We start from the raw sequence: 19,316 nt of genomic DNA, 5'->3' as shown, positions 1-19,316 counted from the left end.
TATGGAGACAAATTGAAGTGTGATTTATTTTCGCGGAACGGATGTACAGGACTGAGCGGCGGTCATATGTTGTACCGCTATGCGGTACATCTAGTTTAAACACGTTATTCTTAAGTTTGTCGGACAGATTTCTTTCAAATTCTGGCGAGATGCCGTGTGTAATAAGATAGCCCACATGCCTTGAGACAGACAGATGCGTAAGGGCGAGTTTATCCTCCGCTAATTTCTGACACAAAGTGACGAGTGGATGAGCGATTGTAAACAACAGATCAGAGCTAGTGAGAGGAGCGGATGGAATTTTGTTGGAGCCCGGAGCGGCCGCTCTGTTCCGCTCCAATTTCACTCCGATAGCTCTCACACCATGAGTCTGAGGCATGCCCAAATCCAGCCAGAATTCATGTCTTCCTAATAAAACCAAGACTGTTAAATTTCAAAGATATTGGTCTGTAAGTTCATTGATGGGGATGGAGTTTGCTAAATATTTTAGAAAGGAAACTGATGTCATACAAGTGTACAAAACAACTAGATACAATGTAGACCATGTGGTGACACTGTTTCAGTGAGTAAAGATTCATTTTGGAATCTAAGAAGACACATTTTGCGGAAACATGGAAGTGCTACGGAGAGCAAAAAAACGTGAGCAATTTGAATATGCTTCATATGAAGTAGAAGGCTGAAAGTAAAACTTGGATGCTAAGCCTGTATTCTTTAGGGTCTAACTCATGCCGTGGCAGCACTTTTTTCCTTCTAGTTCCATATAATATTTTCCTTGCGCACAAAGTGCAGAAACATGCTCCTGGTTGCCGGAGTTTTTGACACCAGCTTCCAAAGGGCTTTTCGTCTCTACCCACCTCCTCTATCCAAGACCAGCGCCATTTATTCTTTATAACTTTATCGAGTATAAGTTTGGTGTCTTTCCCTGGTTTCATGAAGTTGCACTCTATGACTTTGGCTATGTTTCGCATTGTGTGGGAAACACATTCGTAGTGAAACACAAAAGAAATTTGCACGTGAGATCACGTGCATGGGAACCTGATTTTTTTTTTCCGCAGACACGTCGGTACGGAGTGGCGCCGGAGCGCTATCAGGCCTGTGTAATAGATTTTGATAGAAACTAATCTAAAAAATTACTTAAAATGCACGCACAATGTTAGTTAATCACTCCTCATAACTTTTAGCTTCACTCTTCTCTCCAATGGGGTTGATAGGGTGTGTGTGTGTGCGCTTGTGTTTTTTTTTTTTTACTTATTGAGCGACGTTTTGTTTTTTAAAATGTTGTATTTGTGCTGGTATATTGTATTTGTGCTTCCTGTGGGACTACAGATGTAAATTAGCCCAAGGCTAAATCTGGTGCAATGCATCAAATGGTTACATTTATACACTGTCCCTTACAAATAAATTGAAATTGAGAAAGTTGAAGAAAGTTCAATGGATGTGGATAGGCAGATTGTTTAATGGATGTTGATAGATAGTTTAATAGGTGGATGAGTGAATGGTTTGAAGAGGATGAATGGATAGAAAGTTGGATGGAATGTGCCTTATATCCTTGTACAATGGAGAGACACAGAGAGAGTTGGCCTAGTTGATACAGGTGCAATCAGTTTAACTGGCTCTTTGAGGGGGCCTAGTTGAGCAGTTAGCAGTTGATACAGGTGCAAATCAATTTAATTAGCCCATTGTGATGTCATAGTGTCAATGCAAAGTCTATGGGGAAAAATAAGCTTGTTTTTTGTTAATATCTCAAAAAGTATAAAGTTTACAAAGGTGAAAAATATATTGCTCAAGTGTCCTTTTCAAGACCTACGTTACAAAGTTTGAACGAAGTTTCTACGTTAAACAGTTGAAGCTGAATTAGAAGCAGAAATTTTGGTTAGAAGAATAATAACTAGAAAATGTAATTCCGAGGAATTACCAGTGCATAAAAATGCAAAACATATGATGTAAAATATACAGTGTTAAAACAGATAATGTAGAAATTGTTACAATGGTTTTGCTTGGATATACATGGTTATTGCAATGCTAAATAAAGCTGTTTCTTTGATGGTTGCTAGGATAATCGTTTGAAGACCTACGTTACAAAGTTTGAACGAAGTTTCTAAGTTAAACTGTTCAAGAGAAATTGCGTACGGAAAAAGTGGTAAGCGGAAGAAGAAGTTGTTGAAGTTGCCTAGGAAGAACAGTACAGTGCATTTTCATGCACTGTAATAAGAAGAAGCCTAGGAAGAACAGTACAGTGCATTTTCATGCACTGTAAAAAGCCTTGGAAGAACAGTACAGTGCATTTTCATGCAGACAGTCCCTGCAGACAGTCCACCTAAAATATGCATGCATTTCATGCCATGAGTTGCCTAGTGTTCTGTGTTCCTGTGATAGTTTTGGATCAGCTTACACTTAAATAATTAATTAATTCCTAGAGTTATGATTTGTATATTTATGTTTATTTTTTATTATTGATATTTGATTGACATTGTTACTATTTTGCTTAATATTGTGGATCATATAGGCCTAAGTGGTGGTCTGGGGGGTTGTTCCCCCGGGATTTTTTTTTATTCTTAATTTTAACGCAGTTTGGGAGGGACAGCACCTTAACAGAGCAAGCAAGGCTAGTCTTCTGTCAAGCTAGGTGACGTGAACATTGGTTACCTGCATATGGTTATCACTTCACTGCTTGATACTACCCTGCATGCAGACATATTTCATGTTAATAACAGAGATGCATATCATTTCCCTCATTCATTTCTTTGCGCAACAACAGCCCACATTCTGCGTTCACTCCTGCTACCTCTGATTTTCGCGCAGTTGCTGCAATGTTAATGCTGTGTTTTCATGGGCAGTTACAAGAGTCCACTTCATTTGTTTTTATAAAATATATATATATATATTGCTGTTTCTAACCTACCCATGTTACAGTGGTTAGTTGAATGTGCACTCCTACCAATACAACCTAATTTTATGCCTCTATTATTTGATGAAACCAAATTAAGAAGTATTTCCTGATTGGGGAAACTATTAGTTAGGCTATTTTTCTTTCTTTCGTTCCGCGGTTCCAAAATTCAATTGTGCTGCAAACAGAAAGAAGCCGGGTGTAAATTAAATTTGTGGCTCCGCAATCTAGGCCTACTCGTTGAGGAGGCTCATAGTTTGAGAAACGCTGCAGATCATAGACAGAGAAAACTCTGGGAACAGAACGCAGGTATGATTTTGTTGTCACAGCCGGCGTTGTATTAGCGCGAGTATGGAAAATTAACCAAAGGGTCGCTGCAGCTCTTTAAAAGCGCCGCAGCCAAAAAATGAAGAGATTTGATTAGGCTATGCCAGTGTCACTATGGAAAATTAACCAGTGGACTGTTGTCGGCCCTTTGAGGGCCAGCACTGTCATCAAACACAAACAAAAAAATATATTGGTCGGACTAGCTTAAATTATAATTACATTGGCGATTTGGCCCAGAAGTGTGTAGGCCCACCGGGAAAATGCCCAGTATGCCAGATGGCCAGTCCAGCCCTGGACATAAGCGCAAATTTTGGCGAGAGCAGCAGAAAACAAGGCTTAAGTAGAAGGCCACTGCTCCACAGTGTATTTAATTGCGAGGAGAACTGGATGGAAGTGCAGGACATTTAATTAAGGACAATTGATGACGGCACCAGTAAACAAACAAACAAAGCTGAGCATGCATGCTCTAGATAGCAAGCAACAATGTAAAAGCAATAATTGTCGAAGTCCAACAAACTAACATTAACTACATTAACTAACATTAACTACATTTCTCAGTTGCTTGGTGGTAGCGTAGCTATTTTTCTGAAGCAGATAGCTTTTCAATAGCTTAGCTGTTTTTTTGACCATTTAGTGCAGTAGCATTTACAGAAGCTACATTTTCCAGAGCATTTGTGGATCTCACAGTAGAGCTTCCTTCTGGCTGCCCATACATAATCAATCATTATGTATAAACTTGAAAGACAAACTAATTTTCCATGCCAGAGATGAAGCAACAAAATTGTGCTTGTTGGTGGTTTTATTGAGTAATGTCTATAAAAAAAATAGGCTTTGCACCGACAATTTTCAATTTCAATTTAATCTCACTTATAGAGCACCAAAACATTACACTTGTCTCATGGCGCTTTACAGAATGTTAGACAATCAGAGAAAAGAAAAGAAGGCCCATGAGTAACAGGGGCAAGGAAAAACTCCCTAGAATTGGAGATACATATAGGAAGAAACCTTGTGCAGATCCATAACCCAAGGGCCTGACCCATCTGCCTTGGGTCAGCTACAGAACAGTACATGATAAATGCAAAAGTTAGTTAGATGTAGAGAATAGAACATGGTGTTTAAAGCCACCTGAGGTGTATATTACAAGAGGTGGGATGGTTAGATATCCTGTATGATAATGCAGTAATCCTATTTAGTGCCAGAAAGTTCAAATAGTCCACTGTAGGAAATATAATTGTCCAGGGGGATAAGGAGTTATCATAGGGCAAGTAATGGGTCGCCAGGCTGCGCGGGCCAGGAATCCGGGCAGGAGGACAGCAATAGGCGATGATAGGGCAGTCGTAGGGATGGGATTCAGGTGAGATGAGTGAGATGAGGGCCAAACACAAGGATGGCTGATGACTGGTAATGGTATACCTCACAAGTGAGGTAAGGGGGAGATAGATATAGAGTGGGTTAGTATTACTATAGATCAAAATGGTTAATATCAATAAATATATGAATGGTACTATATAGTGTTATACCATAGAAATAATAGGCAAGAGAGGGAGAGTTGAGAAAGAGAAAGAGAGGGAAGGGGAGAGAGGAGAGAGGGGGGGTTGTACGGTGTGACAGATCCATGACAAAGTCCATGACAGCACTATGCTATAGCAGCATAACTAAGGCATGGTGAAGGGTAGTCGACACCAGCGCAGGTATGGTCAGTGACCACCATTGCACGCATGACTGGGGTGCCAGTCACACGAGGATACAGCAGGGTGGTCCATTCCAAAAAACCCTGAGGTGGTTGAAGTTCCACACTGCACCATACCTAACTATGGGAGGCACTAAAGAGGTATGTTTTAAGTCTAGACTTAAAAATAGGGAGGGTGTCTGCTAATCGAATTAAGGGAGGGAGATTATTCCAGAGGACGGGTGCGCTGTGGCAGAAAGCTCTGCCTCTTACTGTAGTTTTTGAGATTCTTGGGATTACAAGAAGTTCAGTATTTTGTGATCGAAGCGGTCTAGATGGGTTGTATGGGACTAGGAGATCTTTAATATATTCAGGTGCCCGGCCATTTATGGCTTTGTATGTTAGAAGTAATATTTTGAAGTCAATGCGACTTTTAACAGGTAGCCAGTGTATAGATGCTAGGATGGGGGAAATAGTTCTAATAGTTTAGTTCTAGTGAGTGTGCGAGCAGCTGCATGTTGTATAAGCTGTAGCCTAAGCTCTTTAGACAGATATTATTGCATCGAGCGTATAGAGCATTGCAATAGTCTATCCTTGAGGTGACAAAAGCATGGATTCATTTCTCGGCATCTGGTAAGGATAAGGACTTCCTTATTTTTGAAATGTTTCTTAAATGGTAAAATGAAGTTTTGGTGATCTGTTTTATGTGATTATTTAGTGATAGGTCCTGGTCAATTATAACTCCTAGGTTTTTAACACTTGTGGATAAAAAGCAGGAAATTGTTTGCCATCCATGTCTTTATGTCTCTTATCCTGTACGTGTCAAGTTTGGCTAACGGGGTTAATTCATCAGGCCAGTATTTGAGAACCCGTGAAATATCCACTGGAATTTTGTTTCTTTCTATTATGTGTTCTCATGTTTAAATGGCTATAGCCTACATTTAAAACAATGTATTAGCTAGAAATGATGCCACATGTCTACATTCAATGCTATTTAAAGGAAAATTCCGGTATTTAGCACTTTGAGTCTGTTTTCTGGTTTGTTTTGGATGAACTAGAGTGGTGGACACCGAAATTTTGACGATTGGTCCTGTCTCGACTTTTCTGACTCGTTTTGAATCGCCTTTGACTACTCAGAGTGGCTGCCAACAGGCATACTCAAACATGTCCTAAAACAACCCTTAACGTTCGTTTTCAAAACTGTGCAACTCACCAGGGGGAGTAAAACCTCAAAAAAAGGCCCAAAATTGCATAAAATGTTGCCATCCCCTCTGCTGTCAGATGTAACCACAGCAAAGTAACAATCCATGCCATCAAAGATGCATCCAATGTTAGTTTTAAACTGGAGTTACAAGGCGTAAGGTGTGACTGGTGTCAGTCCAGGACTGCACATATCCACTGTCACATGCCTGCCCAAAAAATACCAAAATACCAAAAAATAGCAATATTCAGACCTGAGTATCTCCGATGAGCAACCTCCTTTTTTCAAAATTCTTTCTGCACATGAAAGGACCATCCGTGGACTTTATAAATCATAGGACAACGACTTTTCATTGGCAACAGTAACCAACAATATAAAATATTAAGAAGAGCTCTTTAATTTCATTGAGTTAAGTCGAAACAATGTCTTTTAGTGCTTGTGGACTGATAGCCATAACCCAGATAGCAAAATCAGATTGGCAGATAGCAGACCGCTGGTGGTATGCCGCCAGTGGCGTGCCACTTGTGGTCTACCGTTGGATCACCATCTCTTTAAATTTAACTTGTAATGAATATTAAGAAAAGTTAATAAAATGATATATGGAGTATAACTGAACAAATGAAAAAATATTTTAGACCAATAGTGGCAAAATATTGGGCAATTTGTCTGCGATCTGTCAGCAGACCGCCAGAGAACCGATGAGCAAAATGCCAGCAGACCGCCAGCTATGCCCCCAATGGACTGACAGTGGTCCTTGCTATCTGGGAGGCTACTGACAATAGAGCTGGTAAGTCCCGCCCATCCGCTAAACCCCCAGTGGACCTCTAGATTGAAAAAATCGTCAATGCAAGTGAATGTGAGAAAATAATTATTTTCTGGTCCCGTTTGATTTGTGCCATGAATGTGAACATATGTCGTCTGTGAATTTTTAATATAATTTTTCATGTTACGAGTTTGACAGTATATTATATGATTCTTCGGCTATCAGTTGTGGAAAAGACATAACGAGAAAGACTACATGTCGCCTGTGACGTGAGCTAATCGCTAACATTAGCTGAGATGCTAGTTTTTGTAACGGCAGGAATAAACACACATGGTAACAAAAATATTTGAAACATGCCTAGCTTCACTCAACACATTAACACTACGATACAGTGTGATTGTAAAGTTGTATGGTTCACTGTGTTCAAAGTCGATCTTAAGAACCCTCTACATCTCGACCAACTGATGGTTGTTATGGGAAACTAGTGATCTGTCGTCTAGCGGAAAGTTGTAGTCCACAAAGTGCTCTCACACAAAGTTTAACCCCATCAAACTTCTACCCGCTCAATTGTAGCATTCTTTACACGAAAAATTATATTAAAAATTCACAGACAACATATGTTCACATTCATGGCAAAATTCAAACGGGACCAGAAAATAATTATTTTCTCACATTCACTTGCATTAACGATTTTTCAATCTAGAGGTCCAGCGGGGATAGCGGAAAGGGCGGGATTTACCAGCTATATTATCATCCCGGCCATAATTTGAGGATTTACGGGTAGGATATGCCGAATTGTGTGATGCGTCCGAACAGCAGCATCTGGTGGTTGAATGTCATGTCTTATCTATCATCGTTTGCCAAACATTCTAATTCAAAACTGTAAATCTTACACAAAAGTATGAAATAATTTAAACTTCATTCACTCTCCGTGTATAGATCAAGACAGACTTGCGGGACAGGCTGCAGGCCAACAGTCTGACAGCCTGCATGAAAATAAGCATAAATGGTCCACATTTGTAAAAGAGTGCAATTACCAAAGGGCCCTTGTTGTTTTGCACTTTCTTTTGCACTTGAGTGTTGTATAGTTTGTATAGTGTTTGTTAAAATTGCACACATTCATTTCTTGTTTCAGTTGTTGTTTAGCACTTTTTAATACAAATATTTTGTATAGTGTTGTATATTTTGTATAGTGTTTGTTTGTTAAAATTGCACATTGCAACTGTTATTTTGATAAATAATTGTATAGGCCTACATAATTTTATAATTGTTTAAATGTGGTACACATACTTTTAGTATATGGCACAAACATAACCTGATGTAATTTACAGAAACAGAGTTGTACTGTGAATTAGATTCCAGCAACAGTACTATAAAAAGACAGTATCATGCCGATATTTTACAGGAAAAGATATGCTATAATTTCACAAAGCCATACTGAAATTGTACAGCTAACTACTGGGATATAGCTCACAGCTACATCAGCCTGGCAACATCAGCCACCAGTGTCGCACCGCTGCATGTGTCATCAAAACAAAAAGCAGCATGCAAGGAGGCGTAGCCTATGATCAGCTAAACGAGTTTATGACCAGGGCCTAGTTCCGCGAAAGCATCGATTGCATTTTTGTCCGCTTTTCATCACATTATTATGACCATTAAATTTAGGCTATAGGCTACTATTTTGCACGCTAAAATCTGATTTATCAGGTAAACACAATAAAGAATGGGAACATAAATTGGATTATGTATTCTAAATTGTAATTCCTCTGTCCTGTTGGTAACCTCAGTGAGAAGTAGGCCTACTGTTAAGACGCTCTTAGCCGGTAACGAGAACTCTGGAGCACGAGTGTTTTCACGACGCTCTTAAGCTATGGTTTCGGGAAACAGTCGGCAAATCTTAAGACGTTCGTAAGAGGGACTTTACGACGCTCTTAGGCTTAAGATGCTTTCGGGAAACTGGGCCCAGGTCGGTAAGGATGGAAAAAATCTTCTACTGTCTGTATAAACTTTGCCTGCCGGCTTTCAAAAAGAAAATCCGCACTTAGTCACATCCACAGCAAACCTGAAACGGCACATTGAACTGAAGCACGCGGCTAGCCTTTCAAGGTATGCAAGCAAATAAAAAATCAAAAGACAGTCAAGACAGATCCTCGACCCAAATCCCATTAACTGCGTATAGCGGCTCCATTGTCATCTCCCAGCCGCAGCTGGACAACCTAGTGGTGCAGTATATTGTCGGAGACCTGCAGCCTTTGAGTGAAGTGGAAAGCCCAGCTTTCAACTTAATTAAGATAAAATAATTGCTGTCTGTGGTTCGATATGGGCTGTGGCAATCATTTTGGAACTGTGAACTTAGTTCAACATTTTTAATTATGAACTAGTATAAATTAATAAATAACTGAATAATAGGCTAAATTAGCTGAACTAGTTCATTTTAAAATTTGTGAACTGAACTTTGAACTAGTTCATGTAAAAAGTGAACTTTCCCAACACTGGTAACACTGGTATTGGCGAAATTGTTGCCAGTATGTTCCTGTAATTTTACAGCATTCTTACAGTGCACATGTGGTGCTCTCCGTTCTGTGTTTTGGGTCTTTCAAGAGGGGACTAAAGGCATATCTGTTCAATATGCACTTAGTTTATTAGTAGGGCCTACTTCTTGTGCGTTATGGTTTGTATATTATAGTATTTGTTAATTTCATTAGGCTATTGATTGAATTTACATTGTTGTTTATTATTTCTATTCTCCTTAATGTAGTCTTTGGGCCTACCCATTTTTAAATTGTTTACTGTTCAATTTAACTATTGTATTGTTATTTGTATGTCGATTTGGACAAAGGCGTCTGCCATATAGATAGATATGGCTCTGGTCTATACCATAGGCTAGGCTAAACAATCAAGGTTGGCACATAGCTTAATCATAATGTCCATTTCATCGCGTTTTGGACGCCTGAGCGAACATTCGTTTAGAAAGTGCCCCACTACCCACACACGACAAGAGGATTCACAATTCATTGCTAGACTTTAAATATCTGACAGTCTGTTTTTTTTTTTTTATGAAGCCTAAGCCTAAATACAACTAATCTAAATGGAACGCTATGTGTTAACCTGTTGAGGAGTGAATTATTTTCCAGGTTCCTTCTAGAATTCTACGCAAACGATCTATAGCGTTCTACAGTTTCAGTGTTCTTTATAGGGTATTGTCGCAGCATCATAGTGCGGAATTCTCGGTTAGCGAACATTCTAATCACATATGTGACCGTAGGCCTAGGCTACTCAACAGGATAAGCTGTGGACATTTCCTAGACATCTTGGAGACAACCCATATATCACTCCTACCTGTCTCAATGGCGCTGGCAGGCTTGAGAGTCACCACCACACAGATAACGGCGAACACTTTTGACAGGTGTTGTACAAGTTCGTCTTGGCTCACTTTGGCCATCTTTCAGAATCCGTCCAAACGTTCAAGCGGAGTAGCCTAACTCGTGTCGACTCTGCTTTGCCCAAAGTGAGAGTTGATACGAAAATTTAGGGTTTGTCGCATGCACAACGCAAACATTTCGTGGATTGCGCAGTGACGACGATAGATGGTAATTAATAATTATGAACTACTTATGGTACACTATAGGCCTGGGGTGATCACTCTTCTTTAGCTACAACGACAGACTTCGAAACAAGGCCTATTTGTATACTCTTATTTCCATGGCAACATTCAGAGTATCTGTCGGGGGCGTCCTTTCCTCCCACCCAGACACCTTAGGGCTATAGCCTATGCCTAATAAGCAAACTGATCTCATAACTAAGATGTTAGTGTGGTCCCATATGTCATGTAATGTAGACTTCCCTGCATGAAGCTTGAGGTAAAACAGTAGTCTATTGGAAGATTATAGGTTCAATTTTAATTTTTGGACCCCTGCCCCCCAAACCCCCTATGACTATAGGCTACCTTTCTAAACAGTATAGGCCTACCGGTGTAGGGGAGACCGGGGCTGGTTGGAACAGGGGCAGGTTGGCACACTGTTAATATCCAGGCTACTAGTGGGAGCTGCAACATTCCAACACTAAACTGACGGCCTTATTGAGTAGAGTAAACTCATGTATGTAACTGGTCTCCAGGTCATTAACTCTTTAGGTGAGAACAACTTTTTAATTTTGTAGTGTCAAAACTTAGAATATGCACCTCCCACTAAATACATCCTAGAAGGGTAATAGTTAGGGATATAAAAAAAATATTCATTATAATTGATTGCTAGGGGACTCTTCTATAATTTAAAATGAAGTTTGAAAACCTGAGGTGACTGATATTAGCAGGCTAACAGCATTTGTGCAAAAACGTTTGACCTAATGTGGGCGGGGCAGGTTGGCACACTGATTTTGGGGTTGGTTGGCAAATACATTCCATATGGCTATTTTGTGACAAATCTATAAAATTTTACACATAAAAACATCATCAATCTTTATTTTAACATTGTTATTGTAATTACTGAACATAGTTTTACATTTGGAAGCATTTCAGACATTTTTAAACATTTCAAGTAAAAAAAAAAAAATCGGTAGGGACAGATTTGGTCTTGACGGTGGGCCCTACTGAAGAAAAACACACAGGAAAGACATCAGCAAAGCCCTACAGGCAGTGAGCACTTCAAACAAAAGCAAAAGGAGTACTGCAAAGGACTATAACATAGGTGTTCCAACCAACCCCGACTACATGTGCCAACCAACCCCATGCATGGGGCAGGTTAGCACACATGCACAACACCACTCCTATCACAATTTTTGTGTTGATTGTGTTTTTGTTCATTGATATGCAAATCATGTGTGTGTCTGTGTGTCTGTGGCACGCATATCTCACTGACCGTTTGTCAGACTGATTTCAAACTTGGCAGGTGTCTTGCTACGGGCATGAGTAAGTGCAGTGCCAAATTTGACGTTGTTTGAATAAGAAATTCAAAAGATATCGGTAAATAGATAGATAGATAGATAGATAGATAGATACTAGGGGTGTAACGGTACACAGAAGTCACGGTTCGGTTCATACCTCGGTTCGGACATCACGGTTCGGTACGAGTTCGGTACAATGGAGGGAAAAGCAAAACCAAAAATGCAGAAAGCAATTTTTTTTTATTGTGCATGTATCAGGCTGTACCACCTAGTGTCATACAGTCTCTTCCCTGAGCTATCTGCAACAGCCTGAAGTGTGTAAGATGTAGGCTAAACAGTACAATAAGTACCCAGACTCCATCTGTAAGTTGTAAACAAAATAAGACAATCAGCTATAAAACTTAAAATAGGCCTACAGCATCTCTTATTTCTGAAAGTGCAAATTACATAGAATAATGATTTTTAAAAATCCACTTAAGCAAGACCTTCAACATCTGTGTTTAGTTGTATATGGAAGGGTCTACAATTTGCCTCAATATTTTTCAGTGTGTGTAGAGTAATAATCTAGCCTACTAACTGTGAAAATATCACACTATTTTGCCTTCTTTTAAAAAACGAAATTGCTCCTTTCATTTCATAGACAGACTACAACTAGAAGTCACATGACTTTGCCCTTCGACGTTAACTCACCGTAGCATGGTTTGTTTATTAGCCTGGTTAGCGTTGACACTTACTGTCTATGCACTTAACACTACCAGCTCCTCATGTGAGAAGTTACAAGTTACCCCAACATAAAGGTAATTACCACGCGATTCACATGGCTTTCTGTCATTACGAAATCATTTAATTTAAGCTATAGGTTTTGGCTCTATTTGTATGTGTATCCAAAGGCTGGTGAAGAGCAGGGGAAGTTTTTTTTTTTTTTCTCATTTCGGTGATTGGTAGCCTACATCATCTGGGTGATTGCTTCGAACATGTGTAGCATATATTTCCACTCACATACCCAACAACTGCTGAACAACGCCGACACACAGTTTCTTATCCACCACTCTCTCGCCTGTAGCCTACTACTGTAACTTAAGTTCTCAAACTTGCGAAGAGACCAGCGGATCCTCTAATGTGTGTCGCCTATGGCAATCGATTTTAACATTTTCCTGCTAGACTGGATATGGATTGCAGATATCTGTAATTCAGTTTTGCCTAGTCAAAACGAACATTTTAGATATCCGCAATTGAATTATTCCTATCCATAATTGTCATTTCAGATATCCACAAAGACATTCTTCCTAGGACAAATGACACCACATTTGTCATTCATTTCTATGGGGTTTATCATTACGGATATCTACAATTCAGTTGCAGATATCCACTATGTGAATTACGGATATCTGCAATTGAATTGTAGATATCTGTAATTCCAGTTAGAGATATCTACAATTTGATTCTGACTAGTAACTCCAGTTGAAGATATCTTTAATTCACCTCAATTCAAGATATCTACATGTTCCTTTTCAGATATCTTGAATTAAGTTTTGACTAGGCGAAATTACATTGTAGATATCTGTAAATGGAATTTTGACTAGTCAAAATGACGTTGTAGATATCTCAAACTGGAGTTAGGGATAGTCATAATTTGATTGTAGATATCTATTATCAAGTTATAGATATCTTGAATGAGTTTTGATTAGAGATATCTGAAATTGGAGATATCTATAACTTTCATTCTGCCTATTCAAAATGTAATTATAGATATCTTGAATTAGAGTTTTGACTTGGCGAAATGACGTTAGAGATATCTGTATTGCAATGCAAATTAGGCCCGCATCCCACTTTAGGCGGAGAAGAGCGTGTTGTTGTTCAAATCATCAAATCACATAGCACCTGTTAACTTTGTAATTAGCACTAATTAGCACCATGTCAGAGCAGCCAGAGGGCGAAGGAGTTTTTAATCGTCTTTTTAATGCTGCAGCCTATGCAAGACAGGAGCTGGCAGCAAAAATGTATGATTCAATGTTGCTTTCATTTTTTCGATTACAGCCAACACTATTATAAATGGAGTTTCCTGTAGATGGTGCTGGTGCATTTAGTAGTATAGGCCTACTAATTTATGTAGGCTACGAAACAGAGATCAAGCCAGTTGATAACGTGAGAGTCTAATAAACCACACGGGGTCCCTGAGTTTTAGTTATTTTAGATGTCAACAAGACATTACAGCCATGACTGCTTATTGCCTACTTGCCTAGTCAAAACTAAATTACAGATATCTCTATCTGACGTTTCGACTAGTCACAATTACGTTACAGATATCTTGAATGACAATTCCAACTATCCAAAATGTAATTGCGACTAGTCAGAAAGACGTTGTTGATATCTACAATGTTAATTCCAGATAGTCAAACTTAGCGGGTAAATGTTAAAATCGCTTGCCATAGTCGCCACCTTAGTGCTACTATCTCTGACTGACTGACTCGACCAACGACCTGACAAAAAAAACATAGGCGCAAATCAGAGCTAAGGCGAGGCTACAGATTAGCGTTAGGTGTCGCTAAAGAACTCACGTAACTCTCGCTACTTAACAGTAATTGCGCATGACATTAATTAATACGCACACGAGTTTTATGTTTTTTTTATACCGTGTATTCTCTGTGTAAATTCATGCACCGAACCGTGACGCCCGTACCGTTTCGGTTCAATACGAATACATGAACCGTTACACCCCTAATAGATACTTTATTGATCCCCAGGAGAAATTCAAGTTATATATAATATATCGGTAAAATAATATATCGGTACAAATATATCGGTAAAAGAAGCACATTGGCTTTCGCTATTGGCTAGCCACTCCCCCTCCCACACACCACTGTACTGTAAGCTACCAGTGAGGATAGAAGCAGGGCTTTGGCAGAACTGGATCAGTGTAGGTTACACGGGTAAAAACGTAACATGTCTGACCTCAACAATAAAGTGAACTCCGCGGATTTTGCAACAACACGCCAACACACACAGGTATGCAGTGGCTCTTCAAAATGACGTAAGAAATGATGTGCAATAAACGGACACTTCGAATAGCCCAGGCTACTTTGGACTGTCTACTTTGGCTACAGGCTACTTTGGACTGTCTGCAGGCTTTGGCTACAGGCTACTTTGGACTGTCTTTAGACTTCAACTTTGAATAAGCAAACGGCAATTCCAACTGCAAGGTCCTAAATTGAAACGAGCGATAATGGTGCCGAATTAAAGAACGTCTCAGAATGTCACACATGCAAAGCATAACCAGCGACAAGCAACGAGTGGCAGACAGAGTGTGAGGTCACTTATATGAATACCCCAGGCTACTTTGGACTGTCTTTAGACTTCGAATAAGCAAACAACAATTCCAACTGCAAGGTCTTCAATTAAAACGATCGATAATGGTCCCGAATTAAAGAACGTCTCAGAATGCCACACATGCAAAGCATAACCAGCGACAAGCAACGAGTGGCAGACAGAGTGTGATGTCACTTATATGAATAGCCTAGGCTACTTTGGACTGTCTTTAGACTTCGAATAAGCAAACGACAATTCCAACTGCAAGGTCCTAAATTGAAATGAGCGATAATGGTCCCGAATTAAAGAACGTCTCAGAATGCCACACATGCAAAGCATAACGAGTGGCAGACAGAGTGTGATGTCACTTATAGGCCACCAGAGACTGATTTTGAGTCACACCGTTGCAAATTTCATATGATGCATTATTCCACAAAATGGTTTGTTTTCTCCATCATCAAGTTATTCAATAGGCTAAGCATATAGCCTTGATTCAAAACAGCTGTTAGGATTATATCATTTTGATTTGTACAAAATGTCACATGCAGCCATGCTTAAATTCTGCTCACTTCACATTTATTATATTATTATATTATCTGTATTCATTATTGAATGCTTACCTGGAATTATGTTTTTCCCCATCATCCTATTTTTAAAGCAGGCCTACCTGCAGGCATGTAATTGGGCTACAGGAATAGCATGTTTGAACAGGCACTGCACCTATAAGACGTCACTCGTCAGGACCAATGAGGGAACTGGGAGTGGTCGAAGGAAATCGTGAAGCTTCCGCGCGCTGTTGGAAATAACAATTGATTATAGAACCCCTGTTAACCTAATAAATCTGAATCCGCTAAATATGGAAAGTTTCAGTTCAATGTAAAAACAATATCCATAGTAGGTTGGTAAACCCACAATATAGACTGTCAAGGAGAATGCCTAACTTGTTTTCTTATGATACGCGTTACTTCTAGGAATAATGTTACGTAGGTCTAGACATCTTTGGTCTAACTCCTCCTCGGCCGTTTAATTCGGGCGGTTCCCACAAAAAACAACATGCACTGCTTCTGGAGGAGGACAGAGGCTACAGTGCTGACTCGGACTGCTAAACTCATCAGCGCGCTAGCAGTCTACTACACCCTGTGCTACAGAGGGTTCAGGTTGAGCCAAGGTTTCGCCGTCTTGTCTATACCATCGCTGACAAACTGTTAGAAATTAGCTTCTACGGCAGCGATAACTAATCCCAGTCATAATTGTGGCAACACCGTTACCTTAGACTACGACTATGGTCATTAAGTACTCGGAAAGGCTATGCGGATCAGAGCATAAATTTATTTGTCAGGTATAAGTTACTCATCCAATACATTTTAGAAAGTACATCTAAATGAATAATGTGAAAGTTACTAAAACAGGTTAAAGGAACATTTAGGAAACCATATGAAACAATCAGAGAATGAACATACCAGCTCAGAGGATGATGGCTACACACCAAGGTGGTGCGGGAGATTCTGACTACAGAATAGCTCCCAGAATGCTCTGTGAACTTCACTTAAATAGGCTACCTAGTTTGTGGTTGGTTACATTGATATGGATCACATGATTGGAGGTCAGCTGATTTGGGATCACATGGTTGGAGGTCAGCTGATTTGAGATCACATGAGGAGTACTTTGATGAGACTTGAGACCATTGTTGTAGTGAGAGTGAATCACTCAAGACATGACAAGGTATACATTCCATTACATTTCATGTCCCTATAGTTAACTGTTCCTTTGGAAATGTGACAGTAGGCCCACAATAGGCCCACACAGTAGTTGATCAAGAATCCATATATGATTGAGAGGATTATCATCAGCCTGGTAATTATCCTTACACTAGTCTATGAAATGTAGGCTATGAGATTCCCACAACATCAAAAACCCTCCAACATAGGCTTATCCTTTGGCATGGGGTTGGTTACAGCCTATAATTTTTCATAGCCTACCAATCCCACCTTGAGTGTTGCCAAAAAGATCAATTTTCAGTTAATCTGATCATAAAACACAAATCCAATCAAAGTCCCAGTTATTCAGCAACTTAAGCCACTTGTAGGCTAATTAATTAGGCTAGTCAGGAATGGCTTATTTCCTGGCATGTCATAATCTAGCATGGAATCTACATCAAACCTGTATGATGTCAGTTCAGTCAGTTAACTCTATTACATTCATTGACACATGGGTGTTTTTGGTTTTACAATAATATCTAATAATGTTATGTAGCTCTGCTTAATGTGTTTATCACCTTTTCATGTGCCATTCTGATCACACTGATTAGCACTGGTGTGCACAGACTTATTGAAGGGCAGGGGTGGAAAAAAGTGTCTCTCACAACATGGAGATCTAACCTCATGGAAAAAGCTAAAATGTATCCACCATGGACAGATTATAAGCCACTGGGCCCCTACAGGATAGGAGTAACAGTTTTGCTCGATTGCTTTGACCTGCTTAAAGAAACTGGGATCCACTTGGTCTTCATTAACACCTTCTTTGCACAGCAGAATGTTGCAAATGTGCTCACACGTTTTCATTGGGTTCACACATTTCTCACACCCTTTTGCAAAACAGTTAAAACTATTGGTCTCCCTGTGCTAAACAAAAGTAAAACATCTATTCACAGGTGGTAGATATTTCTTGCATACCGGTAAGTCTGAATCTCTGATATGCCTGTGTGAATCTCTTTTGCACAATTCTTCATTCAGCAGTCATACATTATCCATAAGAGATATGTCTGTTCTGTGTTGCTATTTGCAAGTATTGATTTAAGGCACATTTAGAGAAAGTACTGTATAGTATTGCCTATTTGGTGAAGAAAACAGTACAAAAGCTGATAAGTCCATGTGTTTACTGTAGGGCCCAGTTTCCCGAAAGCATCTTAAGCCTAAGAGCATCGTAAAGTCCCTCTTACGAACGTCTTAAGATTTGCCAACTGTTTCCCGAAATCATCGTAGCTTAAGAACGTTGTGAAAACACTCGTAGATCTACGAGTGCTCCAGAGTTCTCGTTACCGGCTAAGAACGTCTTAACAGTACTTCTCACTGAGGTCCCAAACAGGACATACAGAGTAATTACAATTTAGAATACATAATCCAACTTACGTTCCCATTCTTTATTGTGTTTATTTGTGATGAATCAGATTTTAACGTGCAAAATAGCATAGCCTACATTTAATGGTCATAATAATGTGATGAAAAGCGGACAAAAATGCAATCAAGTTATGAAACAAGACGTTGCCAGAATAGTTTGCTATTATCTTTGCTAAGTGAAGGCTATATTTTATTAGGCCTATGAGGTAAAAGCAGAGAAAGGAACATGTGGTTTAGTCTGTAGGCCTACTGCATCAAAATCTAAGCCTACAAATTTCCTCAATTTCTTACTCGACTTCTTTCTTATCTTCAAACGTGTTCTTAAGTGACACCGCGAAAGATTATTGCATTGTGCAACAATCTAATCTTAAATAATTACTTAAATAATTATTTATGTTTGTGTGTGGTATATAACCTAGCCTAGGCTACTTGGGATGCTTACATGCAGATGTCAAAGTGTTTCTATTTTCGTATTGATGTGTAGTATTAATGTGTAGATCCGAAGTTTGAATGGTAGGCCTGGCTGTGACGTGCAGTCACCTGACATCACCATCAAATTAGAGGATATTTCAGAACTATTAACGTGGACAGCTCCCCTTAAGAGCATCTTAAGAGCAGTGCACGTGCGTTCACGCTACGAGCATGTTCGGGAAACAGTCGGAAAAACCAAACGAACGATCGTGAGATGAATTGTAGAAAACCCTCTTAAGAGCGTGTCTCCGTCGTTATAGGGGAAACTGGGCCTAGGTCTATTTCAATAAAAATTGACAAGTTGTAGTTCAATGAAATTTGTAATGCTGTCAAAGTAACGTGTTAATCCGATTAATTAATTACAGAAAGAATAATGTGTAAAAAAAAATAACACTGATTAATTGCATTTCATAGTGACATTTGACCCAGTACAGTCTGGCTACACTGACTGAGGGCGGCAGACAAGAGCACTTGCTGTAAGGAATTTCCGTTGCCTACCATAGGAGGTCGTCAAGTCTGAAGTATCACCTCAATGCAAAGCAATCTGGAGGTACGAGTTAGCACACCTCTTGATGATAATAATGCTAGCCGCCAGCCTTGTCAAAGTTAACTTTGCAAACGGATTGTTTACTTAGCCTACCCTATGACCGACTAAATACTAAATCGACTACATTTGTTGCACACTTAAAAACTTTAAA

At 39.5% G+C, this 19,316-nt stretch overlaps 1 protein-coding gene across 3 annotated transcripts in view; it reads right to left on the bottom strand.

Moving 5' to 3' along the window:
• ldlrad2 (low density lipoprotein receptor class A domain containing 2) overlaps nt 1–10,647 on the bottom strand; it is a 38,396-nt gene extending 27,749 nt beyond the window's left edge. For 2 of the 3 annotated variants that reach the window (XM_048254658.1, XM_048254659.1), the window contains exon 1: nt 10,184–10,646. In XM_048254658.1, the coding sequence (XP_048110615.1) occupies nt 10,184–10,286 (103 nt within the window). In that variant the 5' untranslated portion in view covers nt 10,287–10,646. Of the gene's footprint in view, nt 1–10,183 lie in introns of all 3 variants that reach the window. The other variant, XM_048254660.1, reaches the window with a different exon arrangement.
• Between the last annotated feature and the right edge of the window lie 8,669 nt (nt 10,648–19,316).

Source organism: Alosa alosa, chromosome 10 (genome assembly GCF_017589495.1).
Source record: "Alosa alosa isolate M-15738 ecotype Scorff River chromosome 10, AALO_Geno_1.1, whole genome shotgun sequence".
NCBI lineage: Eukaryota > Metazoa > Chordata > Actinopteri > Clupeiformes > Clupeidae > Alosa > Alosa alosa.
This window is presented reverse-complemented; position numbering and strand designations above follow the sequence as displayed.